At 46.7% G+C, this 22674-nt stretch overlaps 1 protein-coding gene across 1 annotated transcript in view; it reads right to left on the bottom strand.

Annotated features, from left to right (window-relative positions):
• The window catches only part of CLCN1 (chloride voltage-gated channel 1), an 88196-nt gene extending 74907 nt beyond the window's left edge, over positions 1-13289 (bottom strand). Inside the window, exon 1 of the mRNA XM_077345855.1 lies at positions 13098-13289. Within this exon, the coding sequence (XP_077201970.1) occupies positions 13098-13286 (189 nt within the window). The 5' untranslated portion in view covers positions 13287-13289. The remainder of the gene's footprint in view (positions 1-13097) is intronic.
• Between the last annotated feature and the right edge of the window lie 9385 nt (positions 13290-22674).

Here is a 22674-nt window from a genome sequence, read left to right as displayed (position 1 = left end):
CAATCAAATAAAAACTTCTCAAGCTCAGCCTGAAACCTACAAGCAAGCAAAAGAAAGAAGAGCAAAACCTATGCAGAAAGTTGAACATGAGGCCGTGCCCACATAAATGCTACTTGCAAAACAGAGAGGCTGGATTTCTTTGCATGCCTAAGTCAGTCGCTAGCAGAAGTCCCCATAGATATATGAGCCAAAAGGAACTAAGCCAGCACATGTGGTATCTTAATCACCAGAGATAGCTCAAGTTCTTCTTTTAACCGGCAAGGTTGCACGGCTTTGGGTCTCAAGGACCATTGTGCTTCTTGAGCACAGATTTGTCACATTAGAATGACCTGTGTTTTCTGTAGCGCAAAAGGCCACAGAGGCCATTACTATGATCCAAAAAATCTTCATAAAAATATTGCTTTTGTGTTCCCGAATCCATTTGTTTATTTAGACTTCTCAATGTTATACACATACAATAAAGCTTCTGACAAGGGTATTTAAGGACATATACTGCTTGGAACTACACATTGGTGAAGTCCTTCCAAGTGTATTTTCAGTTCCGTGGCCAGAATATTTTGTTTTGTGAGTAAGTCTGTAGCAAGTAAGTAAGTTTTCCACAGGGGCATCTCAGAGAACCTATCATTGGCCATTGGGGGGGGGGGCGGGTCAACAGGACCATATATCGTCATATCACCTGATAAAGAACAAATTTTAGACATATCTAAACAATTAATTACCTCCCACCCATTTGGGAAACCCTTCTGGGGCTGTCAAGAAACCCCAAGGTTTCACGAGACCCTGGTTGAGAAAGCCTGGCTTACAGAGTATCAAGCTGTCAGACAGAGGTAAATAAGATACAAGCTTTTAACAAACATAACAGCATATATTGTGAAGGAAGCCAAGCATATACGTCACGAAACCGTGGTTGAAGAAACTTGCCCTAGATCAGGGGACCCCTTTCACAGGGGTCGTGGCAGGGCAAGCAGCTTGGCCGGGGGGGGGGCATCCACACAACAGCCTTTTGGGGTAGATCAAGAGAGCGTTCGTCTGTCTGGAGCAGCGAAAAGGAGTGAGATGGGCATGGTGGTACAAGAGGCAGAACTGAACTGAGAAACCCTGGGGGGAAAAAACAATTTATATACAATCATGAACAATGGATCTTCATGCCACTGGTCAGTTTCAGTTTAAATTCTGTGAAAGAACACTTGCATGATATAATTTCACCACAACATGAGGAACTGCATTAAAAGGCCACGGCATTAGTAAGGTTGAGGACCACTGCCCTAGATAAAGACCCAGATGGGCTTGGCCAAAGCCCCTTAAACAAGAAAGTTTCTTTCTCATGTCCTGAGAGTTTATAAACTCTCCTTTGAGAGTTCGTCCCCCTCTGGGATCAATCCTGATCTTCCTGCCTCAAGGAGAAGAAAATTCTACCTAGCCTTTGTTGCTGTCACAGCAGATGATAAATTTTCTGTTCTATTCTGGCCAGAGCTCTTTGCATAGCTAGGAGCCAGAGTGCTCTGTGCTTGGCTTGGTGAGACCCATGTGCTGCTTGCTACCATGCTGCTATGTTGTTTTCCCCTGCCACACGCTGCTTCTGCTCTAAATAACATTGATGCTACAATATAGGCCAGGACGTTTTAGGTTAAGCCAAGCCGCATGTTCTCAACGTAGTATCCCTTTTGCACTGGGGTGTGAGCTGGAAATTCTGGATCTGGATAAAAGCAAATCCTTGTTAGAGACGATAGACCGATAAAACTCATAACATTCATGAACTTGGTTCATTCTTTCCCCTTGAAATGTTTTTTTGCCAAAATAAGATTCGGAAGATGTCTCTTACAGGGCCAGGTTTAGTCTGGCACTGCTGCAGGTCAACACTAGGAAAACATTAAAAAGGAAAGACACCCGGGAAGTAGCTTGCTTCTGCCTTCCAGCGCTTCAACGAATAATTGCAAGAAAAATAGACTAACCAGCAAGCACTCCATGCAATCCTGTGCTGAGCTATTGTCGTCTAATCCCATTGATTTTTCTGGATTGAGGCTGGCCTGACTCTATGCAGGATTACAATGTTGAGTTCCTTTTTTGTGCAAGGTTAAAGTTTCTCATCCGGAAGTCTGATAATTTCTTGTAGGCATAGAATAAAATCATAGAATAACAGAGTTAGAAGGGACCTCCTGGGTCATCTAGCCCAACCCCGCGCACAATGCCGGACACTCATAGAATCATGATTGCAACAAACCATTTGTATTTGGGCTTCAGGAGCTAGCCATGATTTACCACCTCGCTTTCCTGCCTTTATACATCAAGGTTCCCCCACACACATTTCTGCTTGTAGCCTGGATGACCGAGAACGCATCTTCATACTTTATTCAGTCCATTGACCAGCAAAGAAAAAAGAAATACACACAGAGAGAAAATAGAAATCAAGCATAAGAAAAAAGCAATGATATTATCACACAGTTCCACCAGGCACCAGATGGCTCTGTACTCTGCTAGCAATATAACAAAACTTTGCCAGTATGAGATCAAAGAATCACGGTGTTGGAAGGGAGCTCCAGGGTCATCTAGTCCAACCCCATGCAGGATGCAGGAAACCCACAACTACCTGCCCTCCTACAGTGATACCATCTCCATACCCAGATGATGTCCCCTTCAAAAAGAAAAATCAAAAAACAAAACTAGAATCCCTGGCCAGTCTGGCTTGGAAGAAATTTGCCTCCTGGCTCCAAAATGGTGATCGTCATTTCCCTGGGCGTGCAAGAAAGGGCCACAAGAGCCAAGCTCAGACACAATCCCTTCCTACCCATCACAGTCTGCCTAAATTCACAGAATTCAAGAGGCTCCGTTAACCGCCCACTGTCTCGAATTTAAACATGAAGCTGAGGACCTCCGATTCTATGGAATAGAGCAAATTTCACCAGGAAGACATCAAAGGCTGGATGTGAGGAAGAAACTGCTGCAAAGGGAATGCTGTTACATGTTCAGCTTACAGACAATGCAACCCTTTGGGTTAAATATGGACTTTGATTTATCCTGTTTTTTTGTAAAGACACGTTCTAAAATTTGTTAAATTTGCAACATTGCAACATATATGTATTTAGATTATAACATGTAGATAGATCATCAGGTGATTGATGGGATGAGAATCGTGACTCATGTCTCTTTAAGTTGCATAGCAAGGTGTTGCTGACTCAGATGCTCAGCAAAATAAATGAACACAGCTGAAGTATATAATTTGAGACCAAGAGCTCATAGCCTTGACTCTCCATTATACAAGAGCATTTGCCTTATTATATTTTCAAACATTAACAAGGACGGTAAGATATGAATGTTTTTGGCATTATAAGACTTGCTCTAACAGCTACTTTTATGTTATAGATAGCACTCTTAGTGAATATATTTAATTCAACCATGTGGGGGTATGGATATTTGTGCACATTTCCAATTATTATTTGTTATTTGTTATGTGTTATACTAATAAGGACATTTGTTTATTTAGGACTGATTGCCACTGACGAAAGCCAGACTGAAAACGGAAAACAAATGAATCTAGAGACCGTTTTGGCAGAGTCAAAGTCTAAATAAATGTGATAAGAGACTTTTCATCTTCTTATATTTAATTAAGCCACTGGACAGATTCTGTCTCTCCTTTGTTAAATTCACAGAATCAGCATTTCTGTCAGAAGGCTCTTGAGCCTCTGCTGAAAAGCTTCCAAAGAAGGAGAACCCACCACCTCCCACGGAAGCCGGTTCCACCGAAGAACCATTCTTCCAGATGTTAGAAACTGAAGTAAGAACTTAACTAATAAGTTGTTAGGGAAATTAGAATAACTAGAACATCCAAAACGGAGTCTGCAAGGGCAGAATTAGACAATTTCTGAAAAGGAACTTCAGTAAATTCCTTTTAAGCCTTTATCAAGGAAAGTCCAAGAGCAGGGCCTAAAAGTAATACAAAAATGGCACTATACCCCAACTAGAATATATTATATGAGGGATTCTGGAGAGGTTGTGGGAAGGTGAGAACCTTGATTCATATGTGGTGGGGATGTTCTGTAAGAATGATGATTTGGGGGGGGGGATCGTAATAGAAATCAGAAAAATTATAAACAAGAAGCTAGATCCCTCAGTTCAATTTGTTTTCCTTCAGACATTCTTGAACAGTGATACTCAGCAGAAGCAGAAAACATTGCTGAACTTTCTCATTGTAGCAGCCAGAATGATCATTGCCAAACATTGTGAAAATGCAGGAAATATTAGATCAATGGAGAAATAAAATAAGGCAATTTATGATTTTGGAAAAATCCTTAACACTATTTCGCTCCCTTATATTTGGGAAACAGCCTCCTGGGAGGAGACTGTCCGGGGCCCTGTCCGTCCAGGTCCACCCTGATTGGCCCTTCCCCTCCAGCTCCCACCCTCCCTCCTTGCCTGCTAGAAGCCTTGTGGCTGCGGCCTCCGTTTGCACCCAGGAGGAGAGAGGCAGCGACAGGGCTTGGCGGCTCGCAGGTACACTCCTGCTGCGAGGAAGCCGGCGGGGGTGGGGGAGGTTTGGAGCCTCCCTGCAGGCCGCAAAGCCCTGGTACCACCTCGCCCTCGAATGCTGTGCCAAACTGGTCAGCTGAGAAGGGGGCCATTCCCCTTCCTTTCTCCTTCTGTCCCTTTCAAAGCCCATTTTTTAAAAATGGGCTTTGATGCTAGTTAACCAATAATATTAAAGTACTTCAAGGCAAGAAAGAATGAGGATTTCAATAACATTTGGGTCAATCTGGTAAATTACTTAAAGAAGTTTTCAGAAGATATGTAAAAAGATAATGTAATGAGTTATGGGTATGACTTAGAATCATAGAATCATAGAGTTGGAAGGGGCCATACAGGCCATCTAGTCCAACCCCCTGCTCAACGCAGGATTAGCCCTAAGCATCCTAAAGCATCCAAGAAAACGGTGTATCCAACCTTGTAATAGACATGACAACCTTGTAATAGACATGTAATTGACATGACACTTTGATAGGCATCAGAATAATGAATGATGTTTCAGACTATTTGCATTTTCTTTTGGTGTTTCTTATGTTGTTTCCTAGTTTTATGTGTTATTGTTCTAGTTAGGAAATCAAATATACATATACATATATGCCTATACGTCTATATGCCTATATACCTATATGCCTATATACCTATATATATACATATACCTATATATATATATACCTATATATACCTATATATACCAATACATATATACATATATACATATATACATATATACATACATACATACATACATACATACATACATATATATATATATACACATACATACATACATACATACATACATACACACATATATATATATATATATATATATACACACACACCTATATATGTACATCCATCTATCTATCTATCTATCTATCTATCTATACACACACACACACACACACACCCCTATATATACATATATACATACACATACACATACATACATACATACATATACAAACACACACACACACACACACACACGCATACACCTATATATATATATACATATATACATACACATACACATACACACACACCTATATATACATACACACACACACCCATACACCTATATATACGTATATGGATACACACACACACACACACACACACACACACATATTAGACAATTCTTGATGTCAGTCTAGAATTCCCAGTAAAGCAAAATGTGAGAAACTGTCTCCATTTCATTAGCACTACAGGGGTATAAACACACTTCTATTAGCTCATGCTGGAAACTTCCAGTGAGTAAGTCTGATGGAAAAGCATCAAAACAGGCTCTGGAGAAGCCCCTTCAGAAACTGGAGAAGGTGATGGAGAATAAAGATGGAGCAGCAGAGATTCCTACCTCCTAAATCCTTGGGTTCAGCAAAGACACGGACGCTTCAGCTCCAAACAACCAACTCTTTACTAAGCACATGAACACCGGACAACAACAAACAAAACCGGGGAACTTATATACAAGTGTGAGGCTCCCGCCAAGACACGGAATTGGTCCTTAACAGAGGCCCTTGATAGTTCTAGTACATAATCCAAGACATGATTAAGAGCAGAGACTCAACAAATCCCATTCAAGAGTCCAGGATCTCAGACTCTTATTCCTTGCCTCAGATTGTCTGCATACAGAGCACTACTTATACTTTTAAAACCCTGTATGGGAATGGAAGGAGAGCAGTCTCATCCTGGACCCATGAACACCTATTTCTTGTCAGTGTTGGAACTCCCCTCTGTACACCCTTTGCAACATTCTTTGTTCCCACTGCAAAGGAAAACCAGCCGCAGGCCGTTCGGCTGCTCAGCGTGGGGGAGCAGCGCCAGGAAGGTCCTGAAAAATTGCCGGAGATCCTGGAGAGCAGCTGGAGGGACTGACCCGAGGAGGAAGATTTAGAAAGAGCTAGCTAAACGATGACTAAGAAGCAACACGAGAACATGCTGAGAATATCGGACGGGCATAAACACCAAGTCGAAAGGAGGGGAAACACTGAGCCAAAGAGATGGAAATTGGACTTTGGTGGGGGGAAAGAAGAACTTTTCACATTCTGCACCACAAACCTGTTCTCGAGGCTGCTAAGGAAAGGCACAAAGGAAACCCGGGGAAGCCTCAGTACTTGGGGGAATGCCAGTAGAGACGGAATATAGAATGCCCTGTGGGAGCGTGGTGATCTCAGAAGGTTTTCCATGTACTATTCCTGTCTCGGAGGCCGCACATAGCGGTTGGCACACAAAGTTCAGGCGCTTTCCCATTTTCTCCACTTCCTTGAGTGTCTTTTTAGGTTATGCTTGCCAGCTCTTTGTTGGAAATCCCTGGAGACTTTGGGGGTGGAGCCAAGAGTGGGCGGGGTTTGGGGCGGGGAGGGACCTCGGAGGAGTAGAATGCAATGGATTTCCCCATCCAAAGCAGCCATTTCCTCCAGGGGAACTGATCTCTGTTGCCTGAAGATGAGCTATAATTGAGGACTGGCATCTCTATTTTTGATCCTCAAACTATACAGCCATTGATTTTGAAGAACCCTTCAGCCCTGGGCTTTGCCCCTTTGTGGCCTCTGTCCCGAATTCCCACCCCACCAGCCTGATCCCTCTGCTGTTCTTTCTTAAGCATCACAAAATGCAAAAAAAACTACGACAGCAGACATGCTTCCCTTTGCCGTCACAGTAGGTTTGTTTCAGAAATGGCTCAACGGCTGAGCACCCTTCAGACCACCCCTGTCTGGATCCCCAGGGACTGCAGAACTTTCTCAAAAGTGGCCTTGGCAATGAGGCAAACACCGTTGCTGCACTGTTGAGCAGAAAGCATCCCAGAATCCTTTAAAAAGTAGCCAAATCTGCAAGCGAAGGAGCCGATACAGCGAATCCTTGGATTGACTATTATCGAAAATTTTACAGCATAACATTAAAGAAAAAGAAAGGAAAAGAACTAAAGAGAAAGAAGAGAAGAAAGGAATAAGAGGCTACCGATTTTACGGTGAATATAAATGACTATTTATGAATGTATCAACAACAAGAAAAGCCGATTCCTCTTTTTTCCCTATAGTCTCGTATTTTCCCCTTAATCCCTGGTCTACGCCATCACTACCTTTCTGTTCGTACCACACAAGGGGTCTATAAGAGGCTTGCTGTTAACAGCAAATAGAGCAGTTGTCTATTCTTGAATTCTAGAGTTAAGGTTGGCCATCTCTGCCTCTTCCCCATTTTTATCAACCTTTCTCCCATTGTGGGTAATAACAAATGTTGCCAGGTTTGAGCATATAACCGTCTTGCTGCCATAATCCTATACAGCAGTGGTTCTCAGCCTTCCTAATGCCACAACCCTTTAATATAGTTCTTCATGTTGTGGTGACCCCCAACCTTAAAATTATGCAAGTGTTCTTTCACAGAAATTAAACCCAAACTGACCAATGGCGTGAAGACCCATTGTTCATGATTGTATATAACTTGTTTTTTACCCCGGAGTTTCTCAGTTCACCATACCGATCTCGCTCTTTTCCACTGCTCCAGACAGACGACCGCTCTCTCGATCTACCCCGCAAGGCTGTTGTGTGGATGAAACGGAAAAGGTGCAATGTCAGCCACTTTGGGACCCCCTTGGGGAGGAGGGCAGGGTACAAACCGAGTCACGAAAACCAATGATTTGGAAGAACAAACATGGAGACCAGGGGCACTTTTAAGACCAACAAAGATTTGTGTGCAGGCACCCTCCCTGAGACAAAAATTGATTTTCGGGAGACACTAGTTTGCTTGCACTGCCGCAACTCCTGTGAAAGGGCCATTCGAACCCCAAAAGGGTCCTGACCCCCAGGTTGAGAACCACTGTTATACGAGAACTAAGATCCAGGCTTAAAGGCATTGCGACACAGTGGCAGGACAAAGGAGAGGACAAGGGCAGCAGGTGTCTGGGGAAAGTTGTACTTTCCCCCCTTGTCCCGCCAACGAGTTGCGATCCCTGCAGTTTCTGTGGCTGCCCCAAACATTCAACAATTCCAAGGCCGGAACCAGAATCTACATCATGATAGACTTTCCCTTCTCCTGAAAAACAACTTGATGGATTGGACCCCTGGTTTCTTTTGCTGGCTGGCCATGGATGTTGGGTGTAAATCTTGCAAGCAAGGGATGTCTTTGTGCCTCTCCCACCACTAGTTGTTCCCGCATGAGACGCCCGGGGTTTTGACGTGGAAACACAACTTATGGTGCGCTCGGGAAATAGAAATCATTCTGGATGTGATGTCTGTCCCTCCCCCCCCCCTCCAGCTCAGCATAAGAGGCAGGGAGGCAGCCTCAGAGCAGCCACGTCCCGGAGCCAGACACCAAAGAGGGGTGGTGGCAGCGCAGCAAGTGGGGCTGAGCACAGCCATGTGCCAGGGACTGGGCTGGGCACTGAAGTTGGGCAGTGGTGACAGCAGACTGACCAGGTCTCAGTGCCGGCTCTGGACAGCTGCCTCCACACCCGTTACGTGGAATGTGTTTTGACCGAGCAGTAATATCAGCCTCACCTCCCTCAAAGGGTTCTCTCAGCCTCACCTCCCTCAAAGGGTGTCTCTTGTGGGGAGAGGAAAGGGAAGACGACTGTAAGCCACTTTGAGCCTCCTTCGGGTAGAGAAAAGCGGCATATAAGATCCAACTCTTCTTCTTCTTTTTACATCATGGGCAAGGTTCCACTAGTTGCTAAATTTTTTATTCCCCCCAGTTAGGGATCATGCACTCAATGGGAGAAGGTCCCATCGCTGCGTGGCCAATCAGAGATCCGGCTACACGATGACATCACAGGGGGCAGGTGGGGAGACGGTGAACAACTGAGCGGACATCCTTGTGTGAAGCATCCCCCCCCCTCCCCAAAGTCGCTGAAAAGGAGGAAGGGACCGAGAGCTGTCAAAGATTTCATGCCAGTCATGATTATTTGCGTGACAGCTGGAATCAGTACTTTGCAGCAAAACACGTTGGGGCATCAGAGCCGATGGCTGATCTGTTTGGGTTCTGTTGGGTGGAACTGAGGGCATGTGAAGAATTCTAGGCCTTTGGAAGCACATTGCAGCCTCTTCTCGGTTTCCTATGAGGTGACGGGCGTTGGTGAGAAAAGGGGGAACGATCAGTCGACAGCCGGCGTAGTGTAGGGGTTGAAGAGGGCCAACTCTAATTCAGAGAACTGGGTTAGATTCCCTGCTCCTCCTCCACAGGCAGCCAGCTGGGTGACTATGGACAAGTCACAGTTCTCTTAGAGCTGTTCTCACAGAGCAGGGCTCTTAGAGCTCTCTCAGCTCCACCGACCTCACAGGGGGTTGGTTGTGGGGACAGGAAGGGAAAGGGGTTCTTTACTCTGCTCTGGTTTGGCCTCACTTGGAGTCCTGTGTTCAGTTTTGGGCACCACAGTTGAAAAGGGATGTAGACAAACTGGAGCGTGTCCAGAGGAGGGCGACGAAGATGGTGAGGGGTTTGGATACCAAGATGTATGAGGAAAGGTTGGGGGAGCTTGGTCTGTTTAGCCTGGAGAAGAGACGACTGAGAGGGGACCAGATAACCATCTTCAAGTATTTAAAAAGGGTGCCATATAGAGGATGGAGCAGAGTTGTTCTCTCTTGCCCCAGAGGGACAGACCAGAACCAATGGGATGAAATTAATTCAAAAGAAATTCCGTCTAAACATCCGGAAGACGTTCCTGACAATCAGTGCGGGTTCTCTGTCGAACAGGCTTCCTCGGGAGGTGGTGGGTTCTCCATCTTCGTGAATTTTTAAACTGAGGCTGGATAGCCATCTGACGGAGAGGCTGATTCTGTGAAGGTTCAAGGGGGTGGCAGGTTACAGTGGATGAGCAATAGGATTGTGATTATCCTGCACAATGCAGGGGGTTGGACTAGATGACCCAGGAGGTCCCTTCCATCTCTTGTTATTCCATGATTTTCTGTGTTTATAAGCTGCTTTGGGACTCCTTCGGGGAGTGGAAAGCGGGATATAAAAAAACAGCTCTTAATCTTTTGAAAGACTGTTGGAAAGATGCTTTGCGTGCACTGCTCACAAGAATGCCAGCATTTTATTAGGGATAACTGATCAAAAACAAATTCAGGATTACCGTTTCCCCAGATTATTACTTGGAAACCTCCCCAAGTATCTTACTGTGAGCTCTTCAACTCCATGGCCATGCATGCTAATTCCACACTACAAATCCATTCACTAAGGTATACAAAGCTTCACAAGATCTGAAGAACGATAGAAGATTTTGTGCATCTCGAAAGCACAGTAGCCCTCTTCAGAGTTTACGTCCGCACAAGCTGGGAAATTTCCAGAGGTCTGAATCAGGAGTGTGGGGTCCCTATACTGCTCCTGAATATATGTGGTCACCATTTCATGTGACCCTGGCAATGCATGGATTGTCCATGTGCACACCACTTTTGTTGTTGTCCAATGCTCTGATTCACATGTACGGAAGCTGTATGTGCATGGAATTCCCTGTGTCACTTGAGTCATGCAAATGGTTACCATGCTTAGCAGGTGCATCACAGAGACCCCCAAAATCTCCAAGAATTTCCCAACTCAGAGTTGGACAGCCTGCCTGGACCAAAACCAAAAAAAGGAACACAACCGAACCTCAACAGGTAGGAACTCAGAAGTTGAGCGGTACAATAAAATAATGTAAAACTTCTTGATTATAGTGCACAATTAAAAACAGATTAAAAACTTCATTAAAAAACTATACAGAACTAACAGCACATAAGACCAGACCGAACACGTTTCGACCCTACTGGGTCTGCCTCAGTGCTCAGAACTGTGATAATACACTCTTAGGATAAAGTGAGCAGAATTAAGGGAACATAAGGCGGGACACACCACCACTGCATAGCCCCCCCCCCTTCCCCTCCCCCTCCCCCACGACTGGACTCAAGAAGTGTTGTGGTCCGGGAACAGCCCGGCAGACGGGTCCATCTTTAAAGGGAGGAAGAGGCAGGATGGCATGCAGGAAAAGGCTGCCTGAGTCGGCGGCAGCAGAGCCGGCTGGGAACTAAGCCACGACTTCTTCGGGTAGTAAAAAGTTCCCTACAGCGGCAGGCCGCAGCGGGAATGGCGGCGCCACACAAGCCCTGCCCCGGAGCTGGGCACCTGCGCAGGGGCCTCCTGATGCCGGCCTGCTTGTTGGGCTGCTGCACAGTGCGCCGCCTAAATAAATAAATAAATAAATAAATAAATAAATAAATAAATAAATAAATAAATAAATAAATAAATAAATAAATAAATAAATAAATAAATTGGAGAATGCCGCGGGACATTTGGAAAACGCAAATGCCCCAAATGCAGAACTATCCTGGCCACCTTATCCTAGGAGGCTGTCTCCAAAAAGGATAAAATTTACATATATTGTTTGGAGCCATAATTTACAGTAAGTCACCGGCTACGTTTGAATGATTTCCATATTAGACTCTCCTCTTTAATCATGCTCATTCTGATATTTTTCAGTATTTATTGATCTTCCCGGATCCCATTTAACCACAGCTACGCTTTATAAAGAGTTTAATGTAGGTATTTAATATAAGAGGGTATCATCACAGTTCTGACCACTGAGGGTGGCTAGGGTGGCTAGGGGAGGGGCGTGACAATCAGCCACGCCAATTAATGGACCGGTGGGGGAGCCTATTTTCCAGGGGGGGAGCCCCATCCGATCTTCTACCGGCCCTGGCCTCATCCATAGCCCTGGAGGACGAGCTCTATTGTGCAGGCCCAGAGAAAAGCTGAAAGCAACTTCTGAAAGGATTCCACGTTAAACCATCTTTTCCAGCAAAATGTGCATCAGTGCAGGCTATGTCTTTGCAGACTATGTCTTCTTTCTAGGCCCTCTCCACGGACTCCCTCAGTCTGCTAAGGGTGCCCCAATGGAGATTAACCCCTCCTTAATTCACTGCACTACTCTGGCAGGGTGGTGATCGTTCCCCCATTGCCCATGGGCTTCTGAGAGTCTGGCTTTGCATTGCTTTTATGTGTCCACATCAGGGCTGGTCGACACACTCAGCAGTAGAACAGGGGCGATAGGACAGGCCGGCCGGCTTCAGACCGCAGGGGAGGGACTGCAGCTGTTTAAAATTCCGCAACATGCAAAGAACTAGACTGGCTGTTCCTCCGTCCTGTGCTAAGCATCTAACTGCAGAGCATTTTTACAGGGGAGAGCATAAAAAACACAACCTCTACCAGCACCAATACCAACACCGCACACAAACAGGCAGTCTGAAGTGGTATCTTTCTGTCGATCATGCACTCAAAATCTGCGACCTCATTGGGTTGCCAACCTCCCGGTGGGTCCTGGAGATCTCCCGGAATCACAACTGATCTCCAGACGACAGGGATCAGTCCCCCTGAAGAAAATGGCTGCTCTGGACAAAGGGACCTATGGCATCATATCCCACAGAGGCCTCACCTCTCCCCTACCCCAAACCCTGCCCCCTCCAGCCTCCAAACCTCCAGGAATCTCCCAACCTGGAGGTGGCAACCCTACCACTTGATTTGCCAGTCCACTAAGGCCTCCCCAGGTGTGGGGGTGGGGCAGCAACAAAAGCCTCAGAGCTGGTTTAGACCCGCCAGCGGATTCCGCCCCCTACCTGAGCATGGTTGAAGGCCTTCTCCGGATAACGCGTCTTGTCCCCGGCCCCCCCAGTCTCGTGGCCCGCCTCCGACGGGATCCCATAGGTGGTGCAATGCTCAAACTGGACATAGTCATACTGGGGGGCACCGCCCCACAACGCCGTGTCCTTCCGGGCATCGCCTGCCTTGCGCCCTGAATGCTCCATCGTGCCGTGCTCAACCTTGGCTGGGCCACGTCAAGGCTGCCGCCAGCCGAACGCCAAGCCCCCCGAGCAGCTTGGCCCGCTGCATGGCCTGCCTCTGCCTCCCTCCCTCCCTCCCCTGTTCCTTCTGCCTTCCTCACTTTCTTTTCTTCCTGCCCCCAAAGGCGTCTGGGGCAGCGATGGAAGGGTGTCACTATATTTATAGCAACTTTCTTGTGTCACATGACCCCCCAAAGCCACATCTGATCTGAGCAAGAGGCATGAACTCGGCCAGGATAGAATATCAGGTGTGTGCCAGAAGGGAATCCTGAAGGAGAGGGGAAGGGGGGGGGGGAGAAGGCGGCCAGGAGGCAGCCAGAAACACGCCAGAATCGTGGAGGGAGGAAGGTGGAATTCCCATGCAAAGAGGGCAGAGAGAGAGCGAACAAGGAAGAACCCGCAGGAAGAATGATACTGGCATCCGGGCCTTTTTCGATGCACGCCTTTCTGCAATATGTGCCATTCAAATCGCTGGCAGATAATTTGGTCTGGACTTTCTAAAGGCACGGTCGACAATGCAGCACATCTGAAGCTAGCGAGAAAGCCAGAAAGCCAAGAATGCGCATTGTGTCGTGGTTAAGAGCGGTGGACAAGAATCTAGAGAACCTGGTTTGATTCCACGCTCCTCCACATGCAGCCAGCTGGGTGACTTTGGGCTAGCCGAAGCTCTCTTAGAACTGTTCCGGCAAGGCCGTTCTGGCAGAGCTCTCTCAGCCCCACCTACCTCACAGAGCGTCTTTAGTGGGGAGAGGAAGGGAAAGGTGTTTGTAAGCAGCTTTGGGACTCCTTCAGGTAGTGAAAAGCGGGGTATTTAAAAAACAGTTCATTTTCTATTTTGCTGGATCCAACTACAACTGGTTTAGCCCAGCCATAAAAACTGGTCAGTCGTAAAAATTGGTTACAGGTTGTTTGCCCCCAGGATCTGGGTTTCAGGGGTATATTGCTTCTGCAGCTGTCCTAGTTAAACACCAGACAGTTACTCTACAAGAGTTTATCTAAGCCAGCCTGGCTCAACTTTTCTACCACTGAGAAACCCCTAAAACATGCTTCAGGCTTTGAGAAAACCCAGAAGTGGCACAATCGTGCAGAATATAGTCAGGGAGCAGAGCTGTGGACATGCCCACCTGGGGCCCCTCCCCTTCCTGTCCCCTCCAGGCCCATCATTGGACAATTTGGAGGGGGGGGGGGAGAAGCCGGTCGACATGACCATATATGGTCATATCACCTGATCACTGTTTAACACATTTTAAAAATATGTTAAAAATCCATTAATTCTTGCCCATTCAGGAAATCCTTCCAGGGCTGTCAAAAAAACCCAAGGTTTCACAAAACCCTGGTTGAGAAAGGGTCTTTAAGACCTCTTCCGCCAGGTCTCTGGTTGAAGCTGGGCTATGAAAGATCTGATTCACCCCCCACACACACACACAAGAAAAAGCAGAAGGAGGAGAAGAAGAACTGAAGAGATGAGATCTCCACCCAGCTGTCCTTCACTTCTGGGGACAGCCAGGATTTGGGACCCCTTGGACACCTGAAGACAGCCCAGGGGTTATGAGATTTGGAGCTGTTGCCGCTGGGGAGTTTTATTTGGGGTTTTATACTGATGTTTTATGTGGGGTTTTATGTGTAACTCACCGCAAGATGGTTTGCCAGCAGCGGCAGGATATAAATCGAATAATAATAACAATAGTAATGAAGCCAGGTTTCACCCCTTTTTAAAAATCCTTCTGTCTACATGGCCATCGCTTCGCCTCATGGCAGTGGATCCCATACGCAAATGACACATGCAGCTTGACCAAATCATGTCTTTCATCTATAGCTTCAATTGATTTCACTGGGGGGGGGGTTATGTGTGTGAAATGAGAAGAGGGAGGAAAATAGCTTTGCACCGACATGCGCAGCAGGATGCACTGATGCCCATTAGCTGAAGAAGGCATTAGAAAAAGACTGGAGAACTATATTTAGAGCCGGTATGTCTCTGAGACCCAAAAGCCCGGGACAAACAGCAAAGGACTGTGGACTTCCTGGATGCATCTGACTGGAGGTTATTCGAGGCGGGAACCTGGGGAAGAGGGACCTTTTGTCTGATTCAACAAAGCCATTCTCTTTGCCTTTCATGCTCTGCCAATGAAGCGCATTTGAAATTATTTAAGGCACTGTAGCCCTGCTCCCAAAGCACACATCTGAGCGATTCTCCACTTAAAACCCCAGCGCATAAGAAGAGCCCTGCTGAAAGAAAGTTTTCTTTCTTTCTTTCTTTCTTTCTTTCTTTCTTTCTTTCTTTCTTTCTTTCTTTCTTTCTTTCTTTCTTTCTTTCTTTCTTTCTTTCTTTCTTCCTTCCTTTCTTCCTTTCTTCCTTCCTTCCTTCCTTCCTTCCTTCCTTCCTTCCTTCCTTCCTTCCTTCCTTAGGAGACTGCAGGAATGGATCAAAAATAAATGTATTTGGTACTCAACCCTGGCCAAGTAAATCAGAGATTTCCTTCTTTGAGGCCTAAGTCCTGTACCTGGACATAAACCACACTAGACGAGAGAGAGAGAGCCCTGCTGGATCAGACCAGTGGTCCATCTAGTCCAGCATCCCATCTCACACAGTGGCCGGCCAGTTCTTCTGGATGGTCCACAGCAGGGCATAGAGGGCAAAGTCCTCCCCAATGTTGCCTGCTGGCTCTGGGATTCACTGCCTCTGAACATGGAGGTTCCCTTTAGTCACCGTGGCTACCCAATGCCCTTTTAAAGCTGGTTCCACCCGTGACCATCATTACCTCCTCTGGCCATGAATTCTACCTCCCCATGTAAAGAAGTATATTCTTGTGCCTGACTTGACTCTGTCACCTATCAGCTTCAATGGATGCTCTTGAGTTCTGCTATTTGGGCAGAGGGAGGAAATCCCTCTTTGTTTTCTTTAGTCTTTTCCCCATCACCGCCTACCTTTGGGCATAACTGCCTCGATGCAACAGGCCTTATGGGTTGCCTGGTGCCAACTTCCCTGGCATGGATGCCCCTCCCACGCACAGACAATCTGTCTTCAACTACTGCAGCAGCCAGGAAGAGGCTGACTCAAAAACCTGGCAGCGTGTGAGAAGAATGAAGAGTCTGTTTCTCCCCCAAGTGGATGGCCCACTGACAGTTTCCAAACCTTGCTCCGTGCCTCGCCCTGCTTGCATCCATGCAGCTCTTGGAATAGCCACTAAGAGGAAGGAAAGAGAAAGCGCACGTGAGATCCCCCCCCCCTTCCCCGATCATCTTGCAAGAGGGATCGAGCACAGGAAAAGCAGATGTATCTGTCAGAGACCTCTTATCAACACCTCTTTGTCCTCTCCAGATAGCTAAGTGGGTCGGACACAAAGATCAAGATCAAGAGAAAGGGTTTAATGAGCTCTTAAAATATGTCATTCCAGCGTGCCTTCAAAATATTTCCCTCCTTCCTACTTTGGCGGGGTTCCGAAGGGAACTTCCACAGAAAGGTTACAGAGAAGGCCGTGAAAGAAGACAAGCAAACCCACACCCTGGCTCAAAATTCCTGGTCGTGTCAACGTATATTAAAAACAACAATTGGGCGTTCGCCTTCACTACCCAATTGTAAATTGTGAATCCCAACAGAGAGCGGTAAAAGCTAACCCAGGATAAAGAGAATGGAGAACACTGCCAATCGGCCCCCCATAGAAGAGATTGCCTTGATGTCATAAAGATTTTAATGTTTTATATTGAGATGCGTTTTAAACGCTTTTATGGTTTATTTGTATTAATGTTTAACGAATCACCACTGGCATGTTATTATCGTTGGATGCTACCCCGAGCCACGAGGAAAGGCGGCATATAAATTTAATAATGATAATTATAATTATAACTAGCTTCAAAGCCCGTTCATTAGAACGGGCTTTGAGAGGCCTTCCCTCCCCCCACACTGCAAGGTGGCGAGGCTCAATCCCCAGGGCCCGTGCGAGATTCTGCACTCCCCCACATGCAGCCAGCTGGGTGACCTTGGGCTCAGCACAGCACTGGTAAAGCTGATCTGACCGAGCAGTAATATCAAGGCTCTCTCAGCCTCACCCACCCCACAGGGTGTCTGTTGTGCAGAGAGGAAAGGGAAGGGGATTGTAAGCCGCTTTGAGCCTCCTTCGGGTAGAGAAAAGCGGCATATAAGAACCAACTCTTCTTCTTCAGTAATATCAGGGCTCTCTCAGCCTCACAGGGTGTCTGTTGTGGGGAAGGGAAAGGGAAGGCGAATGTAAGCTGCTTTGAGCCGCCTTCGGGTAGAGAAAAGCGGCATATAAGAACCAACTCTTCTTCTTCAGTAATATCAGGGCTCTCTCAGCCTCACAGGGTTTCTGTTGTGGGGAAGGGAAAGGGAAGGCGAATGTAAGCTGCTTTGAGCCGCCTTCGGGTAGAGAAAAGCGGCATATAAGAACCAACTCTTCTTCTTCAGTAATATCAGGGCTCTCTCAGCCTCACAGGGTGTCTGTTGTGGGGAAGGGAAAGGGAAGGCGAATGTAAGCTGCTTTGAGCCGCCTTCGGGTAGAGAAAAGCGGCATATAAGAACCAACTCTTCTTCTTCAGTAATATCAGGGCTCTCTCAGCCTCACAGGGTGTCTGTTGTGGGAAGGGAAAGGGAAGGCGAATGTAAGCTGCTTTGAGCCGCCTTCGGGTAGAGAAAAGCGGCATATAAGAACCAACTCTTCTTCTTCAGTAATATCAGGGCTCTCTCAGCCTCACAGGGTGTCTGTTGTGGGGAAGGGAAAGGGAAGGCGAATGTAAGCTGCTTTGAGCCGCCTTCGGGTAGAGAAAAGCGGCATATAAGAACCAACTCTTCTTCTTCTTCTAAAAGGAAGGGCATGTTTCAGGGGAGGATGAAAACGTTCATCCATGTGTCCTACCTTTTAGCTCAGCATCAAAGGATGTACTTTATCCTACATGGAAAGTGTGTAAATCCTATTTGGGTTATGTAGCATAGATGTTAGGAACCCAAAGGTGGAGCTGCAAAAATAATTTTTTAATTTTTTTTCCAAATATTTGTTACATAGAGTGTGCTAGTTCAATATATTTAAAACATAGTCATCATAATTTTAAAACATCACGTTTCTAACTGCACATGGAATAGACCAAATGTGTTTTGACCCTGAGTGGTCTTTCTCAATGGTCAAATTATTGTGTGGAATGCTCTTTTATGCAAGATCAAAATCAAAAGGCTTGCTGGGTGGCAAAGAGAAATCTGTTAGGTGCTGCTCCAACTTTCTAATGTAAAGGTATCTGGTTTGGAGCCCACCTTCTAAAATATGCCCTTCCAGAGGCCACCTCTCTCTGCTTTTGCCCAGCTCTCAATCACCAGGGCATTCCCACGTGTGTCAGAAAAAGCTTTGTAGCACAGAGACAGATTTGTGGGATGTAGAAGAAAGCCAGTGCGGAGGGGCGGGGGGGGGGGGGTAGCGGCCTCTAATCAGGAGAGCCAGGTTTGATTTCCCACTCCTCCACATGCAGCCACCTAGGTGACCTTGAGCTAGGTACAGTCCTGTTAGAGCTTTTTTCACAGTGCTGTTCTGTCAGAGCTCTTTCAGCCCCACCTACCTCACAGGGTGTCTGTTGTGGAGAGAGGAAGGGAAGGCGATAGTAAGACTCCTTTGGGCAGTGAAAGTGGGGTATAAAAACCAACCCTTTTTCTTCTTCAGGTTGAACCACCAGCAGCTCCCTGCCCCAATTTAAGTTTGTGAAGGAGAAACCAAAGTCCTGCAGCCAAATATTACATTCTCTATGGGTTTTATGTCTCCTGTGCTCAAACACTGTTATGAAGGAAACAATATACTGTACCCTACTTTTTGACAGCTACAGATAAAAGGGCTCTCCTTTTTTTTAGACTGAACTTGTAATGAAAACTGCCTTGGGGTATGAGTGTACCAAACATCAATCTGGGGAGGAAACCTGGAAGTAACTATTTAGGATTGTTCTCCATCACTGGAAAAAAATGTACAAAATCCCCCATTTGCAGACAGGATCAGCTTGGTGTTGTGGTTTGATTCCTTCACCTGGAGTCACCTGGAGTCTGGGCAAGTCAAAGTTCTCTCAGAGCTCTCTCAGCCCCACCTACCTCACATCATGTCTGTTGTGGGAAAAACAAGGGAAAGGTGATTATAAGCCACTAAGATAAAGTACAGAAGAGCCAAAGTAAGAACCTCAGAGCAGCCAGACCAGAAGAAGAAGAGTTGATTTTAAACCCAGCTTTGCACTACCCAAAAGAGTCTCAAAGCAGCTGACAACAGGCACCCTATGAGGCAGCTGGGGCTGAGAGAACCACTGAGCAAGAACAGTTCTAACAGGACTCTGACTAGCCCAAGGTCACCAAGCTGGCTCCATGTGTAGATGCAGGGAATCAAACCTGGCTCACCAGATTAGAAGCTCTTAACCACGACACCAAACTGGCTTCTAGACTAGACCAGACCAACAGTTAATCCTTCTGGTCCAGCATCCTATTCTGTACGGTGACCAACTAGACATTCTCAAAAAAGCCTCCAGCCAGAGCACGGGGGCCAAAACTTCCCTCTGTGGCTGCCCCCCCCCCCGCCCCCTGGACAGGTTCTTAGGAAGTTACTCACTCTCAAAATGAGATTCGATGTCATTATCAGGACCAACAGCCCTTGATGGTCTCCATTGTTATGAATCCATCTAAAGTCTGAGTAAACCAGTGACAGCAAATTCTATGCAGTCTGAAGCAGCAGAACAAAGATACTGGAGGGGTTAGCACATGGAGACCCCATGTAGGCTTTTCGAGGACAGAGTTGCCAATAGAGGTGGCTTCACCATGGCCAGCCTTGCTAAACTTCTCTTGGCTCGAAAGCTCCCAACTTCTCATCAATTTGTGCCACTCCAAAAGCTGAAAGGTGGTCCACACAAAACGCACACTTGGATGTGTTTCAAAACCTAGGACAGCCTGAAATGGGGAGGGGGAATTAACAGTGGAGGAGCCATTGGGCCTCACCTGAGATGGAAGTCTTCTCCACTCGGCCATATCCTGCCTGATTCTTCTCCCTACCTGCTCTTCCCTTCTGTCTCTGGTGCACAGGATGAAAAAAAAGTCACCTGTGAGGCTCAGCTGCTCTAATATAGCTCTCACCTGCCGCCTCCACCCCTCCTGGCTCGCCTCAGCATTTTTGGTGGGAACCCTGACACTTCCCTTCCCAGGCTGAGTGGGGAGGAGGGATACACCGAGGGTGACCTTGGGTGCCAGCTCCTGCCATGCCACGCTGCCAGGGGAATGATGGATCACCTCCTATCCCGCAATGATCCATCACAGAGGGAAAGAAGATGCCTCCGTGCCTCACCCCTCCCCTCAGAGAGTAAACATTTCCCTTTCCCATCCGGAGACTGGGGCAATAAAGGGCATATCAAAGCACTCGTGTCTAAATCAGTCAAAGCGTTCAGGGTCAGATCTGAGAAGCTCAGAAAGGCTGCCCCCCTCCCCTTGGGAGACCTCTGGAGAAGCCTGAGGTTGCTACGAAGAGACAGGCCACTGATGAATGATGTTGCCTTCAAAACCCCATGAGGAGTGACCAAACATCAGTGGGAATCTGATGGCGCTGTACACACAAATGTAAAGATATTCTTGCCTCCAACTTTAGACTGCATGTGCTAACTGAATGCTGGTGGGGGCTCATGGTCATTATAGTTCTGGACATCTGGAGAGCCACCATTTGGCCACCCTTGGAAGATGCTAACTGCATGCTGGCAGGGGCTCATGGTCATTGTAGTCCATGGACATCTGGAGAGCCACCATTGGGCCACCCTTGGTAGGTGCTAACTGCATGCTGGCAGGGGCTCATGGTCATTGTAGTCCATGGACATCTGGAGAGCCACCATTGGGCCACCCTTGGTAGGTGCTAACTGCATGCTGGCAGGAGGTCATGGTCATTGTAGTCCATGGACATCTGGAGAGCCACCATTGGGCCACCCTATGATACATAGTTATTATATTCAGATTAGAAAATCTCTTCTTGAGTCCTTATTGGCCCAACTGGAGACTTCCTGCTCCTTTGAACAAACTTCTTCCCTGATTGCCTCCAGAACAACAGTTGGTCAGTTAAACGGCTAGAACTATTTCTCTCCCCTCTTACTCACAAAGCTTGTTTCCCTTTCTCAGGTCAACTATTTTATTCTTTTTAGCAGTTTGTGCTACAATCCTTTGCATATTTCAACTCTGGCAACAACGTCTTGGTTGGAATTCCGCAGCAACAGTTTAGAAAACAGAGATGACAGTGAAATCGAGTTGAGAGACAGATGAATTCACCTGCTTAATTAGCATATCACCACCCAATTAAGAAGTGTCACGTAGGCACAGATATTGCACAATTGTTGCACTAGGGATACCCAGAATTCCACTGCAGTATCTGACATTTGAACTTCCTGTGTTTGGCTCTGTCAATCAGCTGCGTGAACCATTTACTGGGCTGTTTCAGCTCTGCACCACACTACTCAAAAACCATTCACTGCACTGGGTTTCTGCTAACCTGTGCATGGGTGACCATGCTGCCAACTCAAGCGGCTTGGCAGCCCTTAACATCTCTGAGGACCACTTAGGTGAAAACCAAACTGAGGCAAGGAGGCAGTGAAGTTGAATTCCATTGGGTTTTACAAGAAGCCAAGACACTGACCCCTTAGAGCAGGGGTGGTCATACTGCTGCCCTCCAGATGTCCATGGACTACAATTCCCAGGAGCCCCTGCCAGCGAATGCAGTTTGACTACCCCAGCCTTAGAGATAGTGTGATGTAGTGGTGGTTACTACGGGAACTAGATTCTCAGGTGGCCTTGGGTTCCAATCCCCACTTCTGCCATGGAAACTGGTGGGGAGAACTTGTACCCATCACAAATTCTCAGCCTGGCCTATCTTGCAGGGTTGCTGTTGGGAGAGGACAGTGTTCTAAGCTGCTTCGAGTTCCAACCGGAGAGAAAACTGGGGGATAAATCAGTGCATCGATGCAAAAAACAAAAACAAAAAACAAGTTGCGAGAATTGGATTGTCATGTAAGATGTGTATGAAAACATAGAATCATAGCATCATAGAGTTGGAAGGGACCTCATGGGTCATCTAGTCCAACCCCCTACACTATGCAGGACACTCACAACCCTATCGCTGACAGTGTAACCTGCCACCCGCTTGAACCTTCGCAGAATCAGCTTTTCCGTCAGATGGCTACCCAGCCTCTGTTTTAAAATTTCCAAAGATGGGGAACCCACCACCTCCCGAGGAAGCCTGTTCCACTGAGAAACCGCATTAAAACTCAACATTTTTTTAGACAAAATTTCATTGCATTGTTAGTTGCAATTGAAAAATATGGAGATGTCGGAGTGCAACACTTTCTACCTGTGGCT

This window comes from Paroedura picta, chromosome 7 (assembly GCF_049243985.1).
Source record: "Paroedura picta isolate Pp20150507F chromosome 7, Ppicta_v3.0, whole genome shotgun sequence".
NCBI classification, from domain to species: Eukaryota; Metazoa; Chordata; class Lepidosauria; order Squamata; family Gekkonidae; genus Paroedura; species Paroedura picta.
The sequence above is the reverse complement of the archived record's forward strand: the minus strand, read 5'-3'. Positions and strand labels throughout refer to the sequence as shown.